We start from the raw sequence: 19809 nt of genomic DNA on the forward strand, positions 1-19809 counted from the left end.
ATAACTTCTGTTTTGTCTGCATTCAGGAGCAGCAAGTTAAGAGTCATTCAGGATTTTATGTATTCGAGACATGCCTGTAATCTATGTGATGGGTTAGCTTCATCTGGATTTATAGACAGATATAGCTGGGTATCATTAGCATAACAGTGGAAATTAATCCCATGCTGTCTAATAACTCTACCGATTGGGAGCATATAAATATAAAGTAAAGAGAATTGGTCCTAGCACTGATGCCTGTGGTACTCCACAGGTAACCCTGGAGCAAGATTTGTCATTAAAGTGAACAAACTGAAATTGATCAGATAGATAAGATTTAAACCAGTCTAGTGCTGCTTCTCTAATTCCAACAAAATATTCAAGTCTTTCTAAAAGAACCTGTGATCAGCTGTTTCAAATGCAGCACTGAGATCTAACAGGACTAGTACAGATACAAGTCCATTATCTGAGGCCATGCAGATATTAGCAACCTTCACCAGAGCTGTTTCAGTGCTATGATGAGCTCTAAAGCCAGACTGAAACTCTTCAAAAAGTTAGTTATGGTGTAAGTGGTTGCAGACTTGTTTGGCAACTACTTTCTCAAGAATTTTGGAGAAGAAAGGAAGATTGGATATAGGTCTATAATAGGTCATTTAATTTATCTAGGGTATTATTGGTCCATTTTCTCAGTAGGTGGGAATTAAGAGATCTCAAAGATGTTAGCATTCTAGTTTCTCACCTCTGGTCGCTCCTATTCCTTATTGTGTGTGCATGGCCACCATGGTTCCTGTTCCAACAGTTAGAAGAATGACAATAAAAACACTGTTTCATGCTACATGTGTATGCCAATAAAACAAAAAAATCCTGAAATATGTGGAAGAGATGGCGCTAGTCAAATAAGACCAAACTTATTTGATGTCTATCCAAAATGTGAGGTTCGCTGGAAAAGTAACACTGCACAGAGATCAAGATGTGGATGTTCTCTTTAAGGCAGAAGGCCTAGAGGAAGAGGGAGACTAATAAGATTTATGGATGGAATTAAGTAGGACATGACTGTGGATGATGTGACTGAAAAAACGCAGAAGCTGGAGTCAGACAGAGACAGATGGCTCTGTGGCAACTTCTCCTAAAAGGGAAAAGAAGAAGAAAAAAACAAATCTCAGTTTCTCTCAGTTCACAGCTAGGTGCTGTTTTGTTTGAATTATCACATAAAAACCCCACAAAATACATAATAGTTTGTGATTGCATTAAAGCCAAATCTAAAAAGGATAAAACAACTTCTATACCTCAGTAAAACTCCATGTATTGATTGTTGAGTTTTGTACACACATGAGCAGTGTCTCTTTATCATGCTCCTTTTTGCAGTATGAAAAATTAGCTGGACTGAAATTCTTGGGGTTTGATAACTTTGAATAAAACATAAAGAGTATCACTGAATTTAACACAACAATTTAAAACAAATATAAAATTATCAAATTTCTTTCAAACAACAAAGTCCCAGCTTCTGCTGTAGTGTTTAAGATGGTCAAACAGTTTGACACTTGTATCTAGAACTTTTTTTTCTTGCTTTTAGAAATTTAAGCTCAAATAGACTTTTAGAGATTTTTGTGGTTGTGGACGTAAGGTGTGTAGTATTAAGACCGTTTGCCCCATTTTTTTTTTTTTTACAGAGCAATACCTAAAAGTATCAAGTTGACATTATGGGTTATTTATGGGACTATCTGTTTGAGTATCTAGTCAAGCATAGTTTTAATACATTTAGTTTCTACTCCATGTTTGATTCTGTGTTCTGTGACAAAAAAATCCTTCCAAACATCCAAAACTATTTTCTCATGTAATTAACGAAAGACTGTTATAGCCTTTTTCTATGCAATCTGATCAGCAATATATAGCAACAGGTGGGGGAGGGCCAGTAAAGAGAAAACTTAACCCTCCCTTGCAATTACTCTTTAAAGAGTTTAAATAGTTAAGATTTTAAATGTTTTAAATCCATACCTTTTGAAACCTTGATGTGCTATAACATGGGAAACCATTCATTAACGACCCAACAGTTAACTGTTAACCAAAATTTAGAGTTTATAAATATTTTGAAGATTACAGAGCATAGATAAAAATGCTCATTACTAAAATATATAGACAGAAACATAATCTTTCAGGCAATAAACCAAAGTATGAAACATTCCAAATTATGGGGGATCTCTAATAAAAATCTTGTATTGCACCAGAGAAGCTTTCCACATTAAATTGATCAGGCGTATAATTTCTAATGGGGAGTTTTTGCTATAAATTATTTGCCCTCATTAAGGGACCGGCCTGGAAAAAAAGAGCCTCTATATTAATGGTTCTTATTCGCTTCTCCGCACAGAGGTGGTGGAATGGAGTAAATTATTTTTATAGCTTATAACAAATGTGACTGCTAATCTGTTCCTCATACATTCTTAAAGTTCTTTTCAGATCAGTTCTAAATTTCTATTTTCTCCTACCAGGGCGGCCACAGATCACAACTCGGACAACACCACAGCCATGCTGAGAGAGTGGCTGACTGTCATGCAGAGCTTTTACCATTATGTTGAGTGGAGGCCAATGGAACAGCCAACGTAAGTCCAGATTTATCAGGATGTTCAGTCATTTCAAAAGATACATTATTGATCCCAAATGGAAAGTAAACTTCCTGCTAGACTGTGATCTAAGAAAACTACTGATTGCAGTTTGGTAGCTGTAAACATGAATAAAAAAAGGACAGAACAAAAAAACCTTTATTGTTCCACAATGAGGATAGAGTCACACTGTGGCAGTGGTATAAAGAAGTAGTTAGAAGAAAATTATGTACAAGACAGAATTATATGTGAAAGACTGAAAGTTAAACTATATAGCAGAAATGAAAAAGACACCTCAGAAAGAAAAAAAATTACAGAGCAGTTATTTATTTAAAAAAAAGGGTAATTCAGGTAAGAATAATACATATAGTTAAAAAGAAAAGAAAAAAAGTAGGAGTTTAATTACAGAAAGGTGGGATAAGAATTGTTGTAGAGAAAAACAGCTTCAGAGCAGGTACAAAACTGGACAAATACTTGTTAATATCTGTACAGATAAAGGCATTGATATACAAAATACTCATTGAGGAGATTAGGGACACAGCAGATGATAGTATGCATGAGAAAGAGAAAAATAACCTATGTAATTGCATGGTTTTAAAACTTGTTGAGCCCATTTGGAGCATTAAATGTTTTAAAAATGTCTCTCCAGCTCTGCAGTGGTTTTATTTGCAAGGTATGATACATTTTCCAAAAGGGATATTATTCATTTTACAGTACAGTCCTTTTGTCTCCCACCACCTATGCTGTATCCAGGGGACATCCTATCACAGGGCCCGTATTTAGCTTATCCCAGCGCTTCTTCTCAGTAGCATATAAACTGGTTCTCCAATACGCCACCCTAAAATTAGGGCTGATGCCACCATAGAGTCAAATAAAGTCTTTAGAAATGTCTCATGCAGTTCAGATCTTCTCAGCAGGTACAGTCTGCCCTGACCCTCCCTTAAAAGAGCATCAGTGTTGCTCCTTTCTAGTTTATGGTCAAGATGAACACTCAATGACGTATAAATTTTCCAAAATCTCGACATCAATTGCATTAGTGCTCACTAGCGTCAGTGTGGTGGGTCTGCAGTAGAGACTGACATTTTTTCGGGAATCCCACGGGTCACGAGATTCCCGTGGGATTCCCGTGGGATGGGAGTCAGTATTAGTAACGATCACGTGATTGGGACGGTACAGGATTAAACATTAACGGGAGCGGGAGCAAACCAATAGTAACTAAAATAAACTAGGATCGATTCCAAAAAATAAAATAAAATAGAAAGAAAGAAAAATCCAGTACTGGCGCGGCGCCGCCATTTTATAGTTTTTTTTCCTTGAAGCCTACACTATAATGCGAGTCAAAAAAAACTACACGACCCAAAAACCAACAGTGTTCTGCTCTGAGTTTTTCACCCGCCCTCAAAAAAACAAACAAGAATGGGAGTGGTGCAGGAGCGGGAGTCATTCTGAATCGGAGCGGGATGGGAGTGGGAGTAATTTCACCAGGAGTGGGACGGGACAGGATTTAGATTTCTACTCTGGCCCGGGATCGGGACGGGACACCATTTTTTTCTGTGGGAGTGGGACGGGACAGGAGTGAAAATCCACTCCCGTGTCAGTCTCTAGTCTGCAGCTCTAGCAATCCACCAGCAGCTAATTAGATTACCCTGAATGTACCTTTAGACGTACCTTATGCATGAACAGCCAGGGCAATTGATGCATGAGTCTGCTATGTAGAGTGAACAGGAGAGGTGCTAACACAGCTCCCTGTAGCACACCCATGCTGTGTAGACCAACCTGTCAGAGACACTGCTCACTCCTGACTGTTCTGGCTGCTCCATCACAAGTCCTGGTTGTTTGGTAATAAAAGCACTGGAAATAATCCTCACCGTTCTCCCAGGCTTCTTCAGGTGGGCCTGAGCTCGGTGCAGCAGGTAGAGGCTGTAGGCAACCTGCAGTGGATCCAATAAAGACCTCAGCACGGGCTAAAGATGGTTGGAAACCAGCTTTTCTACATGCCTAAATGCACTGAGTTGCTGCCATATGATTGGCTGATTAGAAATGTGCAATAACGGGCAGCTGAACAGGTATACCTGATAAAGTGGCCAGTGATTATAGATTTGAAAGAAAATTTTTTTTAAAGAAGAGACAAGCGTGTTTCTTTTCTTCATTATCCTCAAGGTACATTAACTATTTACACAGTAATCAAAATAAAAATAAATTTCACATTGCGTGTACACAATAATGCAACAGTAATGAACAGCATTCAATGAAGAAGTCTTATTTTCTTCTGTTTATTTTTGTTTTTCTTTAGCAGCAGCAACATTTCATTTAACTTTGCTGAAAGTCTTTCGAAGGTTTTCTCTGTTCTGATTGTTCATGACGTTTCTGCTGTGAAAAATTGCTCATAAATCCATTCAGAATGATTCTGTATAAAAAGATTTCCTCAAAGCGCACATCTTTAAGGTGCATTTAATCAAATGTTTTGAGGAATGTGTGGGTTTGTATTTGAACAGGTGTCTATAACATATACACGGTTTAGAGAAAACCCTTTAACACTCTAAAATATAAGTAACTTATAATGAACGTTTCACATTTCCTTTTTTCAGATTTTAAAAAAGATGAAAAAATTGGGGGTTGTTAAGATTGGTTTGTTTAGACCTCTTATAGGATTTGATTTGTACTGGAAATACATGCAGCTTTTAGGATCACTCAGTCTAACTCAGTTATAGACTAACAGGACTCTCAGAGAGCGTATCTTCCTCCAAGGCCCATGTCTTGTTGTTCCTATTTAAAGAAGAGAAACTCTCTACTACAAGATGTAATCATTTCCAGTTTGTGCATCAATAGCTTACTGTTACACCAAAATCAAAATGTGTCTTCTGATGACATCTTTCTCTTTTCTAGGTCTTATGTGGGAGAGCTGGGTCCAAAGCACTGGCCCAACAGTAGATATGAGTATGTGATGAAGCTGAAGCAGGCAGCTCTGAACTTTGCCAGAAAGCGTTGGGCCGACTACATACTGGTATGTTTTACAATCTTCAGTTTAAGATTCTAGCTTCCTTTAAATCGTCTTTTTTCATTTGTTTATATTCAGGTGGTTTTTAAACCATTAAAAGTTTATTTGATTTACTTATCCTTTGTTTTTCTCTATGGCTTATCTGTCAGTATGCTGATACTGACAACATCCTCACCAACCCAGAAACTCTCAACCTGCTGATTGCAGAGAACAAGTCAGTCATCGCCCCTATGTTAGATTCCCAGGGAGCGTACTCCAACTTTTGGTGTGGAATCACTCCACAGGTGAGGAGAAGCTGCCGAAAATTAATATTTCCTCACTTCGGACTTATAATCTAAGAACAGTCACCATCAGTGCTCATTTTTCACTGCAGGTATTTTTAATGTTTATTTCAGGGGTATTATCGCCGAACGGCAGAGTACTTCCCAACACGTTACCGTCACAGACATGGCTGCTTCCCCGTGCCGATGGTCCACAGCACGCTGCTGCTGGATCTGCGGAAGGAAGACATGAAGAAACTGGCTTTCTACCCTCCTCATAAAGATTATTCATGGCCCTATGATGACATCATTGTTTTTGCCTTCTCCTGCCGTGCTGCAGGTTTGTAAACTCAATACAGACTAAATGTTTATTTTGGCTGTTTACCAAAAGTCATTCGCCATAAGTGGTTGAAGTGGAGGCTTTTTGAAATGAAGAGAAAAAGCTCATGTCTATAATTTATTTAATGCAGCTGTTAGAGTAAAACAAGCAGCTTTATTAATATCTTATTGTGATGTGGGAATCGCATTTTTTCATCACAGGCGACCAAATTTGTTGTCTAATTCCCTAAGACTTTTCTTTATTATGTTTTTATACTCTTAGACAAAAAGATAAAAAAAGAAATGAAGCCCATAACATTCTGAAAGTTGCTTTTTGCTTGTGTAGAGATACAGATGTATGTGTGCAACAAGGAGCGCTATGGCTACCTGAACGTTCCGGCCAAACCTTATTTCACACTGGAGGACGATCAGCTAAACTTTGTCCACGTCCACCTGGAGTCACTGAGTAAGAAACCAAGCATCAGACTGTAAAACATCTGAAAAATGACTTACATTACTGAAATCTAATCAACCAAACCTGTATTATTATGCTGCTTTTCCTCTTCTAACTCAAATCTGGTTTCTGTTCTAAAGTTGATGGGCCTGCCATGTATCCCTCGCGGTATGTTCACATGTTCCCGAAGCAGAGAGACCTGATGGGATTTGATGAGGTATGTGGTTAAAAGTTTTTTTCTTTTCTGTTAAAAAAAAAAATAATATGTGTAAAACTTTTGTTTTTTAATGGAAAAAGAAATAAATGTAATTTATCATGAAGGAAAATACATTGTAACCTAATGGAATCATATAGTTTTGGGATAGAGGAGGCGTGCTTTTAAGCTGCAGTCTTTCTCCAGATCTATCTGATTAACCTGCGACGCCGACCTGACCGCAGAGACAGGATGTTGTACTCCCTGAATGAGCTGGAGGTTGACGTCAAAGTGGTGGATGCTGTGGATGGAAAGTAAGCACATTCAGGGTCCTGACAGATATCCATTGATGCAGTTCCTTAAGTGTCTCAGTCAAAAAGGAAAAAACCAAGCTCTGAACAGAAAATGTTTGAACCGTTGGTAATAGCACCCTCAATTTATTCATTTTAATGCAGCGTTAATGGCACCTTATGTGACAAAGATCGCTGAATCCATTTTGTTTTTATTTTAAATGCAATATGTATTTGTTCATTACTTTCCTCTGTTACTTGTTGCGTGTGTCTGCAGCGCACTGAACAGCAGTGACATTAAGTTCCTGGGTGTGGACCTTCTGCCAGGATACTACGACCCTTTCTCTGGACGTACCCTGACCAAGGGAGAAGTGGGCTGCTTCCTCAGCCACTACTACATCTGGAAGGAGGTGAGAATCCTGATCCTAAAGCTGGCAGAATCAGTCCATCTTAGTGTAGGGAGTTGGAGAGTTAAGGAGGGGTGCAACAGGTTTTATTATGAGATGGGAAATATCTTTTTTTCCAATTTTTTTGTGTTGAATGGTAGATAAAAGTATATTGACATTAAAGAGTCATGCAGTTGTTACAGATTTATCTGCTGTACATTCAGAGGGTTGATCTCCTGTTTCACCACGTTTCAAACTCAAACATGTTTTATGTTATTGAGATCTTTTGACTTTATAGGCACCAATGCTCAAATTTAAAGTCACTTAAATCCCCTTTCCTTTACAGTCTGATGCTCAGTTTGAACTAATCCAGATGTCTAATTGACTTAAATTGCTGCCATTTAAATGAATGATTCAATATTTGAGCAGCTCAAATGAACAGGTGTACATACTAAAGTGGCTGGTGTGTGTGAGAAAATATATATATATATTTTTTTGTCTCCTTAAAAAAGATTCTCCCTTGGCATTGATTTAATAATTTTAATTATATATTATATTTTTATTAATATATATATAATTTGCTTTGTAATTTTGTTTACTGTTTGCCTTATGCCAGTTTATGATTAATCTTGTAGATTTAATGAATACTTCAAATATCATATTATTTAAAAAGACACACAAATACACTTAAATATTTTTTCCCCATAAATAAGATATTTAGTAAATCTTGAAAGTGAGAGCAGTCTCACAAGCCTATTATATTATGTTGACTTTATTTTTTTTTTCCTTTTTTCTTTAGGTTGTGGATATGCAGATGGATAAAGCTCTGATTTTTGAAGATGACGTTCGCTTTGAAGCAAACTTCAAGCGCCGAGTGCTCCGGCTAATTGAGGAGATAGAGCAGGTGGAGCTGGACTGGGATTTAATGTAAGAAGTTTCTTATCCTCTTGGTTCTGGTTTTGTTAAGGGGTGGGAGGAAATAAGGCAATGCACAATTGGTTGCATCAAGTTGATAAAAGGGATGGTGTTAAAACACCACATATATACTTATTCAACTATTTAAAAGTTCTCTGTTTAAATTCCTTCCTGTGTGTCTGACTATTAATGGATTTTTGTGTTGCGTACAACTCAAAGACAGCTTGTTTTAATTTGAAATGTACTGAGAACTTTAAAAATTAATCACACATGGTTTTAAAGCAGTTTGAAAGTAAATGTTTGCAGAAGGATAGATCAGAATAGTTACCGAAGAATTAAATCCAATGTCTTTCACTTTCTTTTAATTCTCCCATGTTTAGATTTTTTTTCCTTTTTCAGTTTTTTCCTGGTTTAATTTTTCCACAGATACCTTGGCAGGAAGCAGGTGAATCCTGGGAAGGAGGAGGCGGTGGAGAATGTTCGGAACCTGGTGGTGGCAGACTATTCGTACTGGACTCTGTCCTACGCCATCTCTCAGCAGGGAGCCCAAAAGCTGCTCAATGCTGAGCCGCTCTCTAAGATGCTCCCCGTTGACGAATTCCTTCCCATTATGTATGACAAACATCCCAAGTAAGTATGTTTTACTGTTTATTTTCTGATATATTTTCTTTCTAAATACACCGGTACTTCAATTCGTTGTAAAGATGTCTGTGGCATTTCAGCATTTCATTGTCTTTTGATTAGGATTTTATGTTAGAGCAACACAAATCAGCACATGAGTGGCATACAAAATAAAACGATGCATGGTTAAAGAGTTATTCTTACAAATAAAAAGGTAAAGAGTCTGCAGTTCATTTGTATGCAGCCATGATTACCACCACTGTGCATTATTAGTTCTTCCTACACATACCTTTTGCATGCAAGACAAAAATAATTCATTTTGGTCTGATCTTAATAAAGCAACTTCTTTTAATATTTCCTTCTTTTTCACCCATTTGCTACACTTGTGTAGAAATAAGGTTTAGTAAAGGTACAGCTAAATGCTTTTAGTTCTGTGATATTCTCTGACAAATCAGTGCGTCCTTTGCAGACCATCAGTTTGTTTGTACTAAGTTTACACAAAAAAACTCTACAAAATACATTTATATAGACACTCAGTTGCACTGGGTTTCATGAGGGGGAATCGGAGCAAAGAGAGTTGATTTAAAATGCACAGTTGAGACTTTAATTTCCTTTAAAATCAGGAACATCACTATCCTTTTCCCTTAACTTCACAATTCAACCTGGAGAGACTCACACAGAGAAAAGCTGCTATTAGAAAATTATGATTCAATTTATTTGTAAAGGTAACACAATCACATTCTTCGACATTTTTCTATCGAGCTGATCGCGAGGACTTACTCTCTGCAACCCCTGCACTGAGCATGCATGTAGCGACAGTGGAGAGAAAAACTCCCTTTTAACAGGGAGAAACCTCCAGCAGAACCAGGCTCAGTGTGAGCAGCCATCTGCCGAGGCCGACTGGGGTTCAAGGAGATGGAAGCAGATATTGACAAATATCTGCTTCCATCAGAGCGTCTTATGCTCTGATCAGCGGCAGAAGACTTTGACGCTGTGAATAAACATTTGATTGGATAAGTAACCTAAAAAAGGATTAGAGGAGCCTTCCCTTTGGCCTGGACACTGGTGGTAGAATAAGCCAGAGGATAAGTGGGACTGAGAATAGTTTGAGAGTGAGGGAGGAGAAGGGGTGGAGGTGGGTGACAGTTTGCTTGTGTGCGGGAGAGAGAAGCTGGTTCAGGAGCTAAATGACGGGGATCTCTCAGATGATTGGCTTCGGAAAAGGTGCAGCCCGCGAGTTGATTGGCTGGAGCTGAACAAGGGACAGCACAGGTGGATCAGGTGTAGATGATAAGTCATCCAGATTGAATTTTCGCTTAAACTTTTATTATACCATGTTTTTGGTCTATAACTCAAAATCACTCAAGAATAGATTTCTGTTTCCAGTTAGAATGTGATCAAATGTAAAAGAAAAAAGTTGCAGATGGATGAAAATTATGACCCTTCTGTGGCTTCAATAATACAAAAAAAAAAAAAAAAAAATGGGCTCTATGATCCTTTTTTACCCAAGCCTTGCAAAACTAAACTCAGTTCACACAATTGTTAAACATCTTTCTGCAAGCTGTAAGTTAAATATAATTACAGTAATATGCAACTTTAGTCCTTCTGGAGATGTTTCTTTTTATGATGCTCACATTTATAGACAGCAGCCCTCCATAGATCTGATTTTTCCATTTGTTTTTATAACTTTTTTTCTTTGCAAAAGTTCAAAGCTCCTGAATAAACCCAGTTCCTTAAAGAGAAAATATCTCCATCATCAGATGGTGACTACAAAAATAGAAATACATTCCATGCTGCAGGATCTGCAGACCAGGCTATTACAGGGCTGCATGCATGTGCTCCATAGTGTGTGAAAACCTGGCGTACAGCCAGCTATCTTACTTTGTTCTCTAACCTCTAAGAGGCTCATTTGATATGCTTGACTGCTCCAGTAAGATTACACAGTATCTGCACCCCATGCTCTGGTCCTTCTGTCCGCCCTTCATGCTCATAGTAAAGTAGTGGCTTTTAAACCCGAGGTCTCCGACTAAATTGCAGCCTATTTATTTCTCTCTGAGGGTTAAAATAAGACTAAATATTTGTGGAGAGAAAAAAAAAAAGAATCTGTTTAAATGTATGCCTTTCTTCTCCACACAGTGAAGACTACAAATCCCACTTCCCAAACAGAAACCTGCAAGCCTTTAGCACGCGCCCTCTTCTGGTGCAGCCGTGTCACTACGCCGGTGATCCTCAGTGGGTGAGCGACACAGAGACCTCCACTCTGTGGGATGATGACTCTGTAAGGACTGATTGGAGGGGCTCCCATAAAACACTAAAGGGGGCTGCGCCTCCACCTGAGATGCTCTCAGCATCTTACAGGGACGAACTCTAGTGCGAGGAGGCTGTGGGGTCAGAGAGACGGACCCTGAAAGGACAACTTACTGACAGATTCCCTTTCATTCCAGTGAGTTTGATGCTCCAGATAGGCTCAGTTTCCTTTGAGCTGGACATTTGGAGTTTCCATACATGTTGGAGGTGTGTGGTGCTCGATAGATGATCTTTTTGGTTATTTATTGAGGCTCTGTGTAGCAATACGCTTTAAAGTTATGCAGAAACTTGCACAACATGTGTTCCTCAATCATTTATGTGATTTTTTTTATTTTAAGTTTTTTGTTTGTTTATTAGCTTTTGTTTACAGATTTATTGTTTTCTCTTTAGCTTGCATGTTATACATCATGTTTGATGTATGATGGTGGTGATTGTACCTGAGCTCAGAGCTTTTGGGGGATTTCATCTCTAAGTCTTTGGAAAAGTCAGCTGATAACATATCCTTTTAGTATAAAATGTCTGCATAAACATCTTTCAGCTATGCTCTCTTCCACTGTGGGACTGTGACAGAGAGAACTGCAGCTGCGACAAAGCTCTGATTCTCAAAGTTTCTACAGCAATGACAGTTTAAAATCTTCGACATGTGATGGTTTAGCAGTTTTATAAGGAGTTCAGGATTGTGTTCATCAAACTATGTATTTTTACTCAAAAAACTGAATGTTACATTAGATTAGATTAGATTCAACTTTATTGTCATTACACATGTACAAGTACAAGGCAACGAAAAGCAGTTTAGGTTTAACCAGAAGTGCAAAAGCAGCAAGTGCAGGATAAATAATGGTTCCATAAATACAGGACATGGGTATTTCTACTGAATGAGTATAGAGATGAATACTATTATAAATAATGAATACATGAGACAGTCTTAAAGCATTTCTTTAAACAAGTAATGATTGGATTGAGCTCTGTGTTGTTGTAAGGACAATTTTTTTTTTTTCCAGGCAGATTAAATTCTACTAAATGTTTTTTTTTAAATCATTGTTTATTAGAAATGCATTTAGTTTTTTAAATTTTTGCAAACAAGCAAAATATTTATTGATAAGATCTTTTTTTAATGTGGAAAATGAAATCTGCTAAAGAGAGAAAAATATTTTTCAAATAAATATGTTACAATTATATTGTGTAAACACATCCAATTCAACATAAGGCAGTCAGGTTTTTCTAAATATAATTTATGCCAAAACAAATTCAATTCACATTGAAGTGAAGCATAGAAGGCGTATGTTATTAGTTTTTATGTTTAATGTTAAAATTTTTTTTATTTTTTAAAGATTTTGACCTAAGGAATTGCATCAAACTTCTGATAGAAATTAAGATCTGTTTGAATTATATAAGATTATGTTTGACTTTTATTTTCATAAGCATTTTTGATGAGCTATTTTTGTTCATTACTTTTTTTTTATTATGCATGTTTTAACTTATGAGCCTTTGATGATGTGCCTTACTGATGAGTGACACGCTTATCCTTCAGGAGTTTTCCTTTATTTGTGGTATACAGTAGAATACGGTAAATGGGACATTTTTTATTTTGAAATGACAAAAAGGCCAAAAATGTTTATAATAAAATAAGACTTTCTAATTAATATAAATGAGGTTTGCCTCTGTTTTTTAACTATCCATGCTGTACAGACCAATATTTTCCACAAGAGGTCAATATTTCTCACATTTTGTGATTGCTTGTAGAGTAATGTCACCACTTAACCTTAATTAATTAAAATATAGGATTTTTTAAATAGATATTTTGTCAAACAACTCGTAAGGTCTAATATGGTGTATTTTATAGGGATAATGATATGAGGTAAAAAAAAAACAAAAAAAAACCCCTCCACATTCATAATTTTTCCCTTTGCTTTTTTTGTTCAGATGATAACCAAACATGAATTTGTCCAGTTCCTAAGACTCGGTCCACTGTGCTCCTCTACCTTGTTGCAGAATTAAGTTGAAGCCGATGAAGTCTGAGCAGTTATTATACCACATCAGACAAAAACAATTTATCTGTAGTCCCATTATTAATAAAGTCGAATGAAACATTGCAAAATGACTCAAGTATGCCCTGACCAATCTCAACTCAATCAAATCACACAGACAGATTGGTTAAAGGTTTTCTGTCCAAAGAAACTAATGCTGATTGCATTGAGTCATTGAAGATGTAGAATTCCCTCCTTCTAGATGTGCATGTATGCTGTATACATGGTGCAAATTACTCTCGCAGGTCTTGCACAAAATGAACATAGAAGAACTGATCTATAAAAACTGTTCATGTCACAGAAGGTATTGGTAAACTAGTCTCAAACTGTTTAGCAGATGAGCTCTAACCATTTTTCAGGTCAAGGATGAAAGAGAACACATATAATTAGTTGCAGTAAATGTGGAATCAATACCTATATGTAGAGGAGAAATGTGACTAAATATTAAAAATTATAGTCAACATCTGAGCAACTCTAACTATAGCTTTATCAAAAAGGAAAGTTTTAAGCTTAGTCTTAAAAGTAGAAGGGTGTCTCCCTCATAGACTGAAACTGGTAGTTGGTTCCAAAGAAGAGGAGAACCTAAAGATCCACCTTCCATTCTGCTTTTAGATATTCTACTAACCATTAGTAAACCTGCAAACGGTGAGTGAAGTGGTCTGCTAGGAACATAAGGACCAATCAGATCTCTGATATAAGATGGAACTTGGTTATTTTGGGACTTTATACATGAGAAAGAGAGTTATTTTCTAGATTTAATAGAGAGCCAATGAAGGGAAGATAAAAAAGAACACGCAGGATTTCTATAAAATTTTATCAGAACTTTATATTTTAGCTTTTCTGTTTGTCAAATGTTTTTTACTGGCCCTTCAGTTTGTGTTTGCTGCTTATTTTGCATTTTAGCAGAGCATTTTTGGCTGAATTAAATCAAGCACAAGTAGACTTAAAAAAAAAATCTCTCACAAAGTTATGAAGCCACAGGTTTTCCTGTCATCAAACACAAGCCCCCTGGAAGAAGTACCACATATACCGTAAACCCTTCCCCCTGCAGCCACATTCCCCATCTTAACAGAGACAGACCCACCTACAAACACCCTCAGACAAACACAATCACAAAAGAAACACTCCCACTAACAATCAAACAGACCATTATTCATTTAGACTGGACTTGTACAAGCTGTCACACTTCATCCCTATATGCCCATATGTCATCCATATGTCTTTTCTAAGTCTGTTTCCTATCCTGTACAAGTACTTCTATTATTTATTCTAAGAGTTTTTCTTCTGAGTTATCTCTGAAGATGTTTTGCATTTTATGCTTTCTCCTCTAAGGGTGTTTTATATATATTCTAAAAAGTGCATTTTTTTTTCTTCAAGTGTTTTTCATTTCAGTAAATTAGCTGCACAGTGGTGCAGTTTGTAGCACTGTTGCCTTGCAGCAAGAAAGTCCTGGGTTCGATTCTGGGATCTTTCTGCATGAAATTTGCATGTTCGCCATGTGAATGCATTGGTTCTGAATTCCTCCTAAAATCATTATTAGTTGGGTTCTCTTGTCCTTAGATTTAAGTGTGTGCTTTGCCTGTCCCAGTGTTGCCCTGCGATGGACTGGTGACCTGTCCAGGGTATACCCCGCTTTCTGCCCATGCTGGAGCTAGGCACCAGCCCCACTGTGACTCAGATGGATGAAGCAGGAGAAGACGGATGGATGGATTTCTATTATGTGTGCATCCTAAGCAAGGAGTCTCTACAAAATTTCCTCACAGTTTCATGACAATATAGATTATTTATAAGTTTTGCCCAGGCGATTCAAACCATCACTCTTTTTGAAGACTGCTTTTTAACATTATTGTGATCTGTTCAAAATAAAAGTCAATTTTGACCTACACAGTGGAAAATAATTACTTTTTTTTGTTGGGCAAATGGATGTTTCTCAAGTGCTGACTTTATGTGATTTTTTTTCAGCTTAAAAAGGTAACTTATAGCAGATGTTGCCAACAACTCAGCTAATCCATACATAGAAAGGAATTAAGGCAAATTAGAGGAAGTTATAAGTATGAAAGTGAAGTAAAACTGTGAATAAGCATGAAAACACAGACATATACAGAAGAAATATATTAGATATTTTGTGGAGAAGCATCTGCGGTGGTGAAAGCTTGATTATCCTCTGTATAAAGAAACTAGCCGCATGCATTACTTGAAAGGGATTTTGAATTATTTTCCAAACAAGATGCAAATCTCAAAGGCTGCAGGGGTCCTTTGTGTGCAGAGATCCTCAATTCTTTCTATGGATTTTCATTTGGGTGCAATGAGTCAGGTGACTAACTGGGTCATTTTAGCAGTTCAAAGTTAAGCTGCTACTTATCAGTAGTTTAAGTTTAATTAATATTAACAGAGAGAAAACTCAAAGCATTCCATTTTCCTTAAAAAAATCACTATCTTTCTAAATTTGTATCATGGTGACAGTCTGAAGAGTCAACCAAGGCTCAGTCTTAGTAAACACATAATCTGATCAAACCACAGCCTTCTGCACACATGCTAACCTCTCTGGGTCTTGTGACCCTATTTATCTTGGATCAGAAAGAAAACAGTAAAACCGAGGATCGCTTGTTGTAGCACATACATTTTTGCGCCTGTGCTTGTTACACAATCTTATTTGCTTCCACACAAACACCTGGCCGCATGTCAGACTGTAACAAATACGTATTTCAATTATTCAAGAGTCCAAAGGCTGCTGAAGCTCAGTTTCTTAGATTAAGATTCAAAGCAGATCTTACACACCTATCCAGGAGATAAGGTTACAGGCAGCAGCAGCTTCCACATTCAGCTCCTGTCCTGCTCAAAGCTGTATAAGGTTTCATAATATGGATTTACTAAAGGAATGCGAAGGCTTCTTTTCTTGATAAATTATACTCAAAGTTCATATATATATTCCTGTGATGTGTGGAAACATAACATTTTCTTTGGTGCTTGATTTATTTTGTATAACTTTTTAAGAAAAGGTTAAACATGTCCTCTGTCACTAGTTGAACAACCTATTAGTGAAGGAACTGCAGCTCCAACACATAAACTGCTTCTGTTTTACTCAAAATGGTAAAACGGTTTTATTAAATTAAACTCATGTTCATCTTAATTTGATTTAGGTAGACTTGATGTCTATGATTAGGACCATAAACTCTAAATGAAACTTTTTCTTTTCCTATTCAGTTGAATCATCAGCATCTTCTGCATATGAAGAACTTTTGCAGCACATTTTAATGCCAGAAATGTACAGAAAATCAACAAGAATTACAAACATGGGTGTCTAAAAGGGTGTTTAATTTCAAAATAGGGGATTATAGTAGGACACTTGACTGCTCATACACAGTGTAATGTGATTTGCTATGGTGTACTTCTGCTACATTAGGTCTCTGGCCCTTAAGGGATATCACAAACAGCTGTTACCCTCATATGTAGGCTTACTAAAATATATATTTTCAAATCAAACAAGATAAAAAGCTTCCAAAATTAAAAACTAGTAGTTTCTATTACCTTTTTTTTTTATTATTGATTTAGTTATTTTTTTTAAATGATCAGTGTTTCATTATTTATGACCATTTTTGTGATAAAAAACAGCATTTTTGACATGACAGACACCCAATAATTAATAATAGTGAGTAAAATTCAGATTATCGTTATTTCTAAGACTAAGCTGCTGTGCATCTGATATAATATCGCAAGGAAAGCAGCTGACGTGTAGCCTTTTCAGTGCCAGCCCTCTCTTTACATGTGAAAAAAACAGTAGAAGTGAGTTGAGCAGCACAGTGGGCTGATCTGAACCACAGGGAGAGGAAGGAGGGAGCTGAAGGCAGGAACAGAGACGTAGCCAGAATTTTTTTATAAGGGTGGCCAGGCAATAAACAATGTAAACTGAGGGGTGGCCGAAAGTTGATAGTTGATATGATTAAAGGGCACAACATCCATATTTTGTAAAGAAAGACTAACTATACTTTTCTACAACCTTTGCCGAAAAATAGACACATAAATATTTAAACATCTGTGCTTTCTAGATAAAAGGTATAGTGGATACAATTCTTTGAGGTTTGAGTTTTTGGCGAACATCTTTTCCATTGTCACTACGTACCTACTTTTATCAATAATCATTCAGCATATAATTGATATTTACAAGTATTAATATTTACATAAATTGATTATTTAATACATTTTATTAAAATAGCTATTTATCAGTTATTTTACTGAAGACTCTTAGATGACTTGCAGAGATACATAATTTTCGCTTTACCTCATAAAACACAAAATTTAGTTCTGAAAAAAGCATGAATCAGAATCAGAATCAGAATCGGGTTTATTGCCATTGTTAGTGAAGAGGTTCACAACTAGGAAATTTTTGTGGTACAGTCGTGCAACATGAAACATATATGAAATAGTAAATAAAATTATAAAAATTATGAATTCTGTACTTATCATATTTGATTTTAGTATATTGATGTGCATAATAAACCACAGTGTTTTTGTTGGGTTTTTTTTGTGCTTTGTTAAATGTTTTAAATATTCCTCTTGAGAGTATTACTTCTGCCAACTTCTGTATTAGAGGGGGAGAAAATGGTAAGGGTGGCCATTGCTGCATATCACGGATGTGAAGTAAGCAAAAGGTCTGAGGAAATAAGAAAAGTGAAATTTGAGCTTGGCATAACATATGCTGAAGCTGCAAAAAGGATCCCATCCCAGTCAGAAAAACCCAAACCAACAGTTCAGCACAGGGCAAATTCAAAACCTCTGGAGTAGCGTCCCAAAATGGCAGAAGATTCATTGATTGTAAAAAAAAAAAAAAAGAAAGATTTTGTTGTTTTCATGGTAGAAGTGATCAATTGTAGTGCTCAGACGACAAGAAAAAACTAAAAAATAAAAATAATAGTGAAAGCTGCGGAAAAGTATCTTAAAGTGAGAGATTTAAACTGGGAAATGGTTGAAAGCATGATGGAAAAACCAATGGGACCATCAAAAACTGGCAGAGTGACAATAACTTCAAGATAAATTAGAAATTGTGAGGGCAAATATGACTAAGTATTTATTAAATTGGGTTAAGCTAATCAGTTTGGAAATTACTATTATTTTTTTCTTTTTTTTTTTTCTTTCTTGTTTCCTGTTTCGTTGCTTGGCTCCTTACTAGTTGGTGGCAGTAATGGACTTTTAACTAGTTTGCCAACTGTCATAAAACCTCACAAGAAAAAGAAGGCCCAAAACAACCATTCAGCACATGGCAAACTCAAAATCTCTGGCACAGCTTCTCAACATTGAAGACTCACTGATTGTTAAAAAGAAAGATTTTGTCCTTTTCATGGTTGAAGTGATTAATTGTAGTGCACAGACGACAAGAAAAACCAAAAAAAATCAAAATAATAGTGAACGCTGTAGAAAAATATCTTGAAGTGAGAGATTTAAACTGGGAAATGGTGGAAAGCATGATGGGAAAACCAATAGGACCATCAGAAACTGGCAGAGTGATGATAACTTAAAGATAAATTAAAAATTATGATGGCATATATGATTAAGTATTTATTATGTTGGGTTAAGCTAAACTTTTTTTTTTTCTGTCGTGATTCGTTTCCTGTTTCCTTGCTTTACTCCTTATCAGTTGGTGGTGGTAACTTTACACTAGTTTGCAAACCGCCATAAAACCTCACAAGAAGAAGAAGAAGAAGAAAAAGGGGCGGCCACAGGGGTGGCGAATGATTGGCTAAGGGTGGGCACGGCCACCCCTGGCCCCCCATCTAGCTCCGCCCCTGGGCAGGAAATCAGCCGCTGTCCCGCTGCAGGCAGTCCTATCTGACAGCTGCGCTCCTCAGCCCACGCTGCGCCTGCTCTCTGCTGCTTCTTTTGGGAAAATATTCGGCCATTTTTCCCCCTCAGGATCCCTCCGCTCTCAACTTTTTATTTTTAACTCCCCTTTTTTGTCCTCGCATCGAGTGTTTTTTGTTTGGTTTTCCGGGGCTGTTCTTCGGAGTCGATCGTAAGTTTTCCATGCAGACCCAGCGCGCAGCAAACAGTCCCAATGTGGTGCATCTCGCTGCTGTTTTTGTTTGGACTCCTCGGTCTAATTGCCACGTTTCTGCAGCTGGTGATATTTAGTAACACGCTGTTCCCGCTCGCATTGCTTCTGCTGTGTTTTGTCTGCATGTTTACTTAACATAACTTTAAAGTGTAAAGTTACAACATATGTGGGTCAAACTTTTTTGCATCAGTCATTTGAAACTCAACCAAGTCGAGCATGCAGATTATCTCAGACTTAGGAAGATTTATTTTGTCAATTTGTGTCAACAAAAAGAAATTTCGTTTAAAACACCTCTAGACAATTTCATTTTTAAAAGTCCAGCCTTAAAAACATGAATAAATGCATAAAAAATAGTAATATAAACATATGACTATATATATATATATATATATATATATATATATATATATATATATAT

General features: G+C 36.8%; 2 protein-coding genes across 2 annotated transcripts in view; both read left to right on the forward strand.

The window, feature by feature from the left end:
• The window catches only part of cercam (cerebral endothelial cell adhesion molecule), a 15377-nt gene extending 2431 nt beyond the window's left edge, over nucleotides 1-12946 (forward strand). Inside the window, exons 2-12 of the mRNA XM_015381071.1 lie at nucleotides 2463-2573; nucleotides 5460-5577; nucleotides 5721-5855; nucleotides 5967-6171; nucleotides 6496-6615; nucleotides 6744-6820; nucleotides 7004-7110; nucleotides 7364-7496; nucleotides 8272-8399; nucleotides 8814-9017; nucleotides 11145-12946. Of these exons, the coding sequence (XP_015236557.1) occupies nucleotides 2463-2573; nucleotides 5460-5577; nucleotides 5721-5855; nucleotides 5967-6171; nucleotides 6496-6615; nucleotides 6744-6820; nucleotides 7004-7110; nucleotides 7364-7496; nucleotides 8272-8399; nucleotides 8814-9017; nucleotides 11145-11379 (1573 nt within the window). The 3' untranslated portion in view covers nucleotides 11380-12946. The remainder of the gene's footprint in view (nucleotides 1-2462; nucleotides 2574-5459; nucleotides 5578-5720; nucleotides 5856-5966; nucleotides 6172-6495; nucleotides 6616-6743; nucleotides 6821-7003; nucleotides 7111-7363; nucleotides 7497-8271; nucleotides 8400-8813; nucleotides 9018-11144) is intronic.
• Nucleotides 12947-19188: 6242 nt separating this feature from the next.
• sardh (sarcosine dehydrogenase) overlaps nucleotides 19189-19809 on the forward strand; it is a 40830-nt gene continuing 40209 nt past the window's right edge. Inside the window, exon 1 of the mRNA XM_015381052.1 lies at nucleotides 19189-19349. The gene's annotated coding sequence lies outside the window, so the exon portion shown is untranslated. The remainder of the gene's footprint in view (nucleotides 19350-19809) is intronic.

The sequence above is a fragment of the Cyprinodon variegatus genome, unplaced genomic scaffold, assembly GCF_000732505.1.
Source record: "Cyprinodon variegatus isolate N-32 unplaced genomic scaffold, C_variegatus-1.0 Scaffold227, whole genome shotgun sequence".
NCBI classification, from domain to species: domain Eukaryota; kingdom Metazoa; phylum Chordata; class Actinopteri; order Cyprinodontiformes; family Cyprinodontidae; genus Cyprinodon; species Cyprinodon variegatus.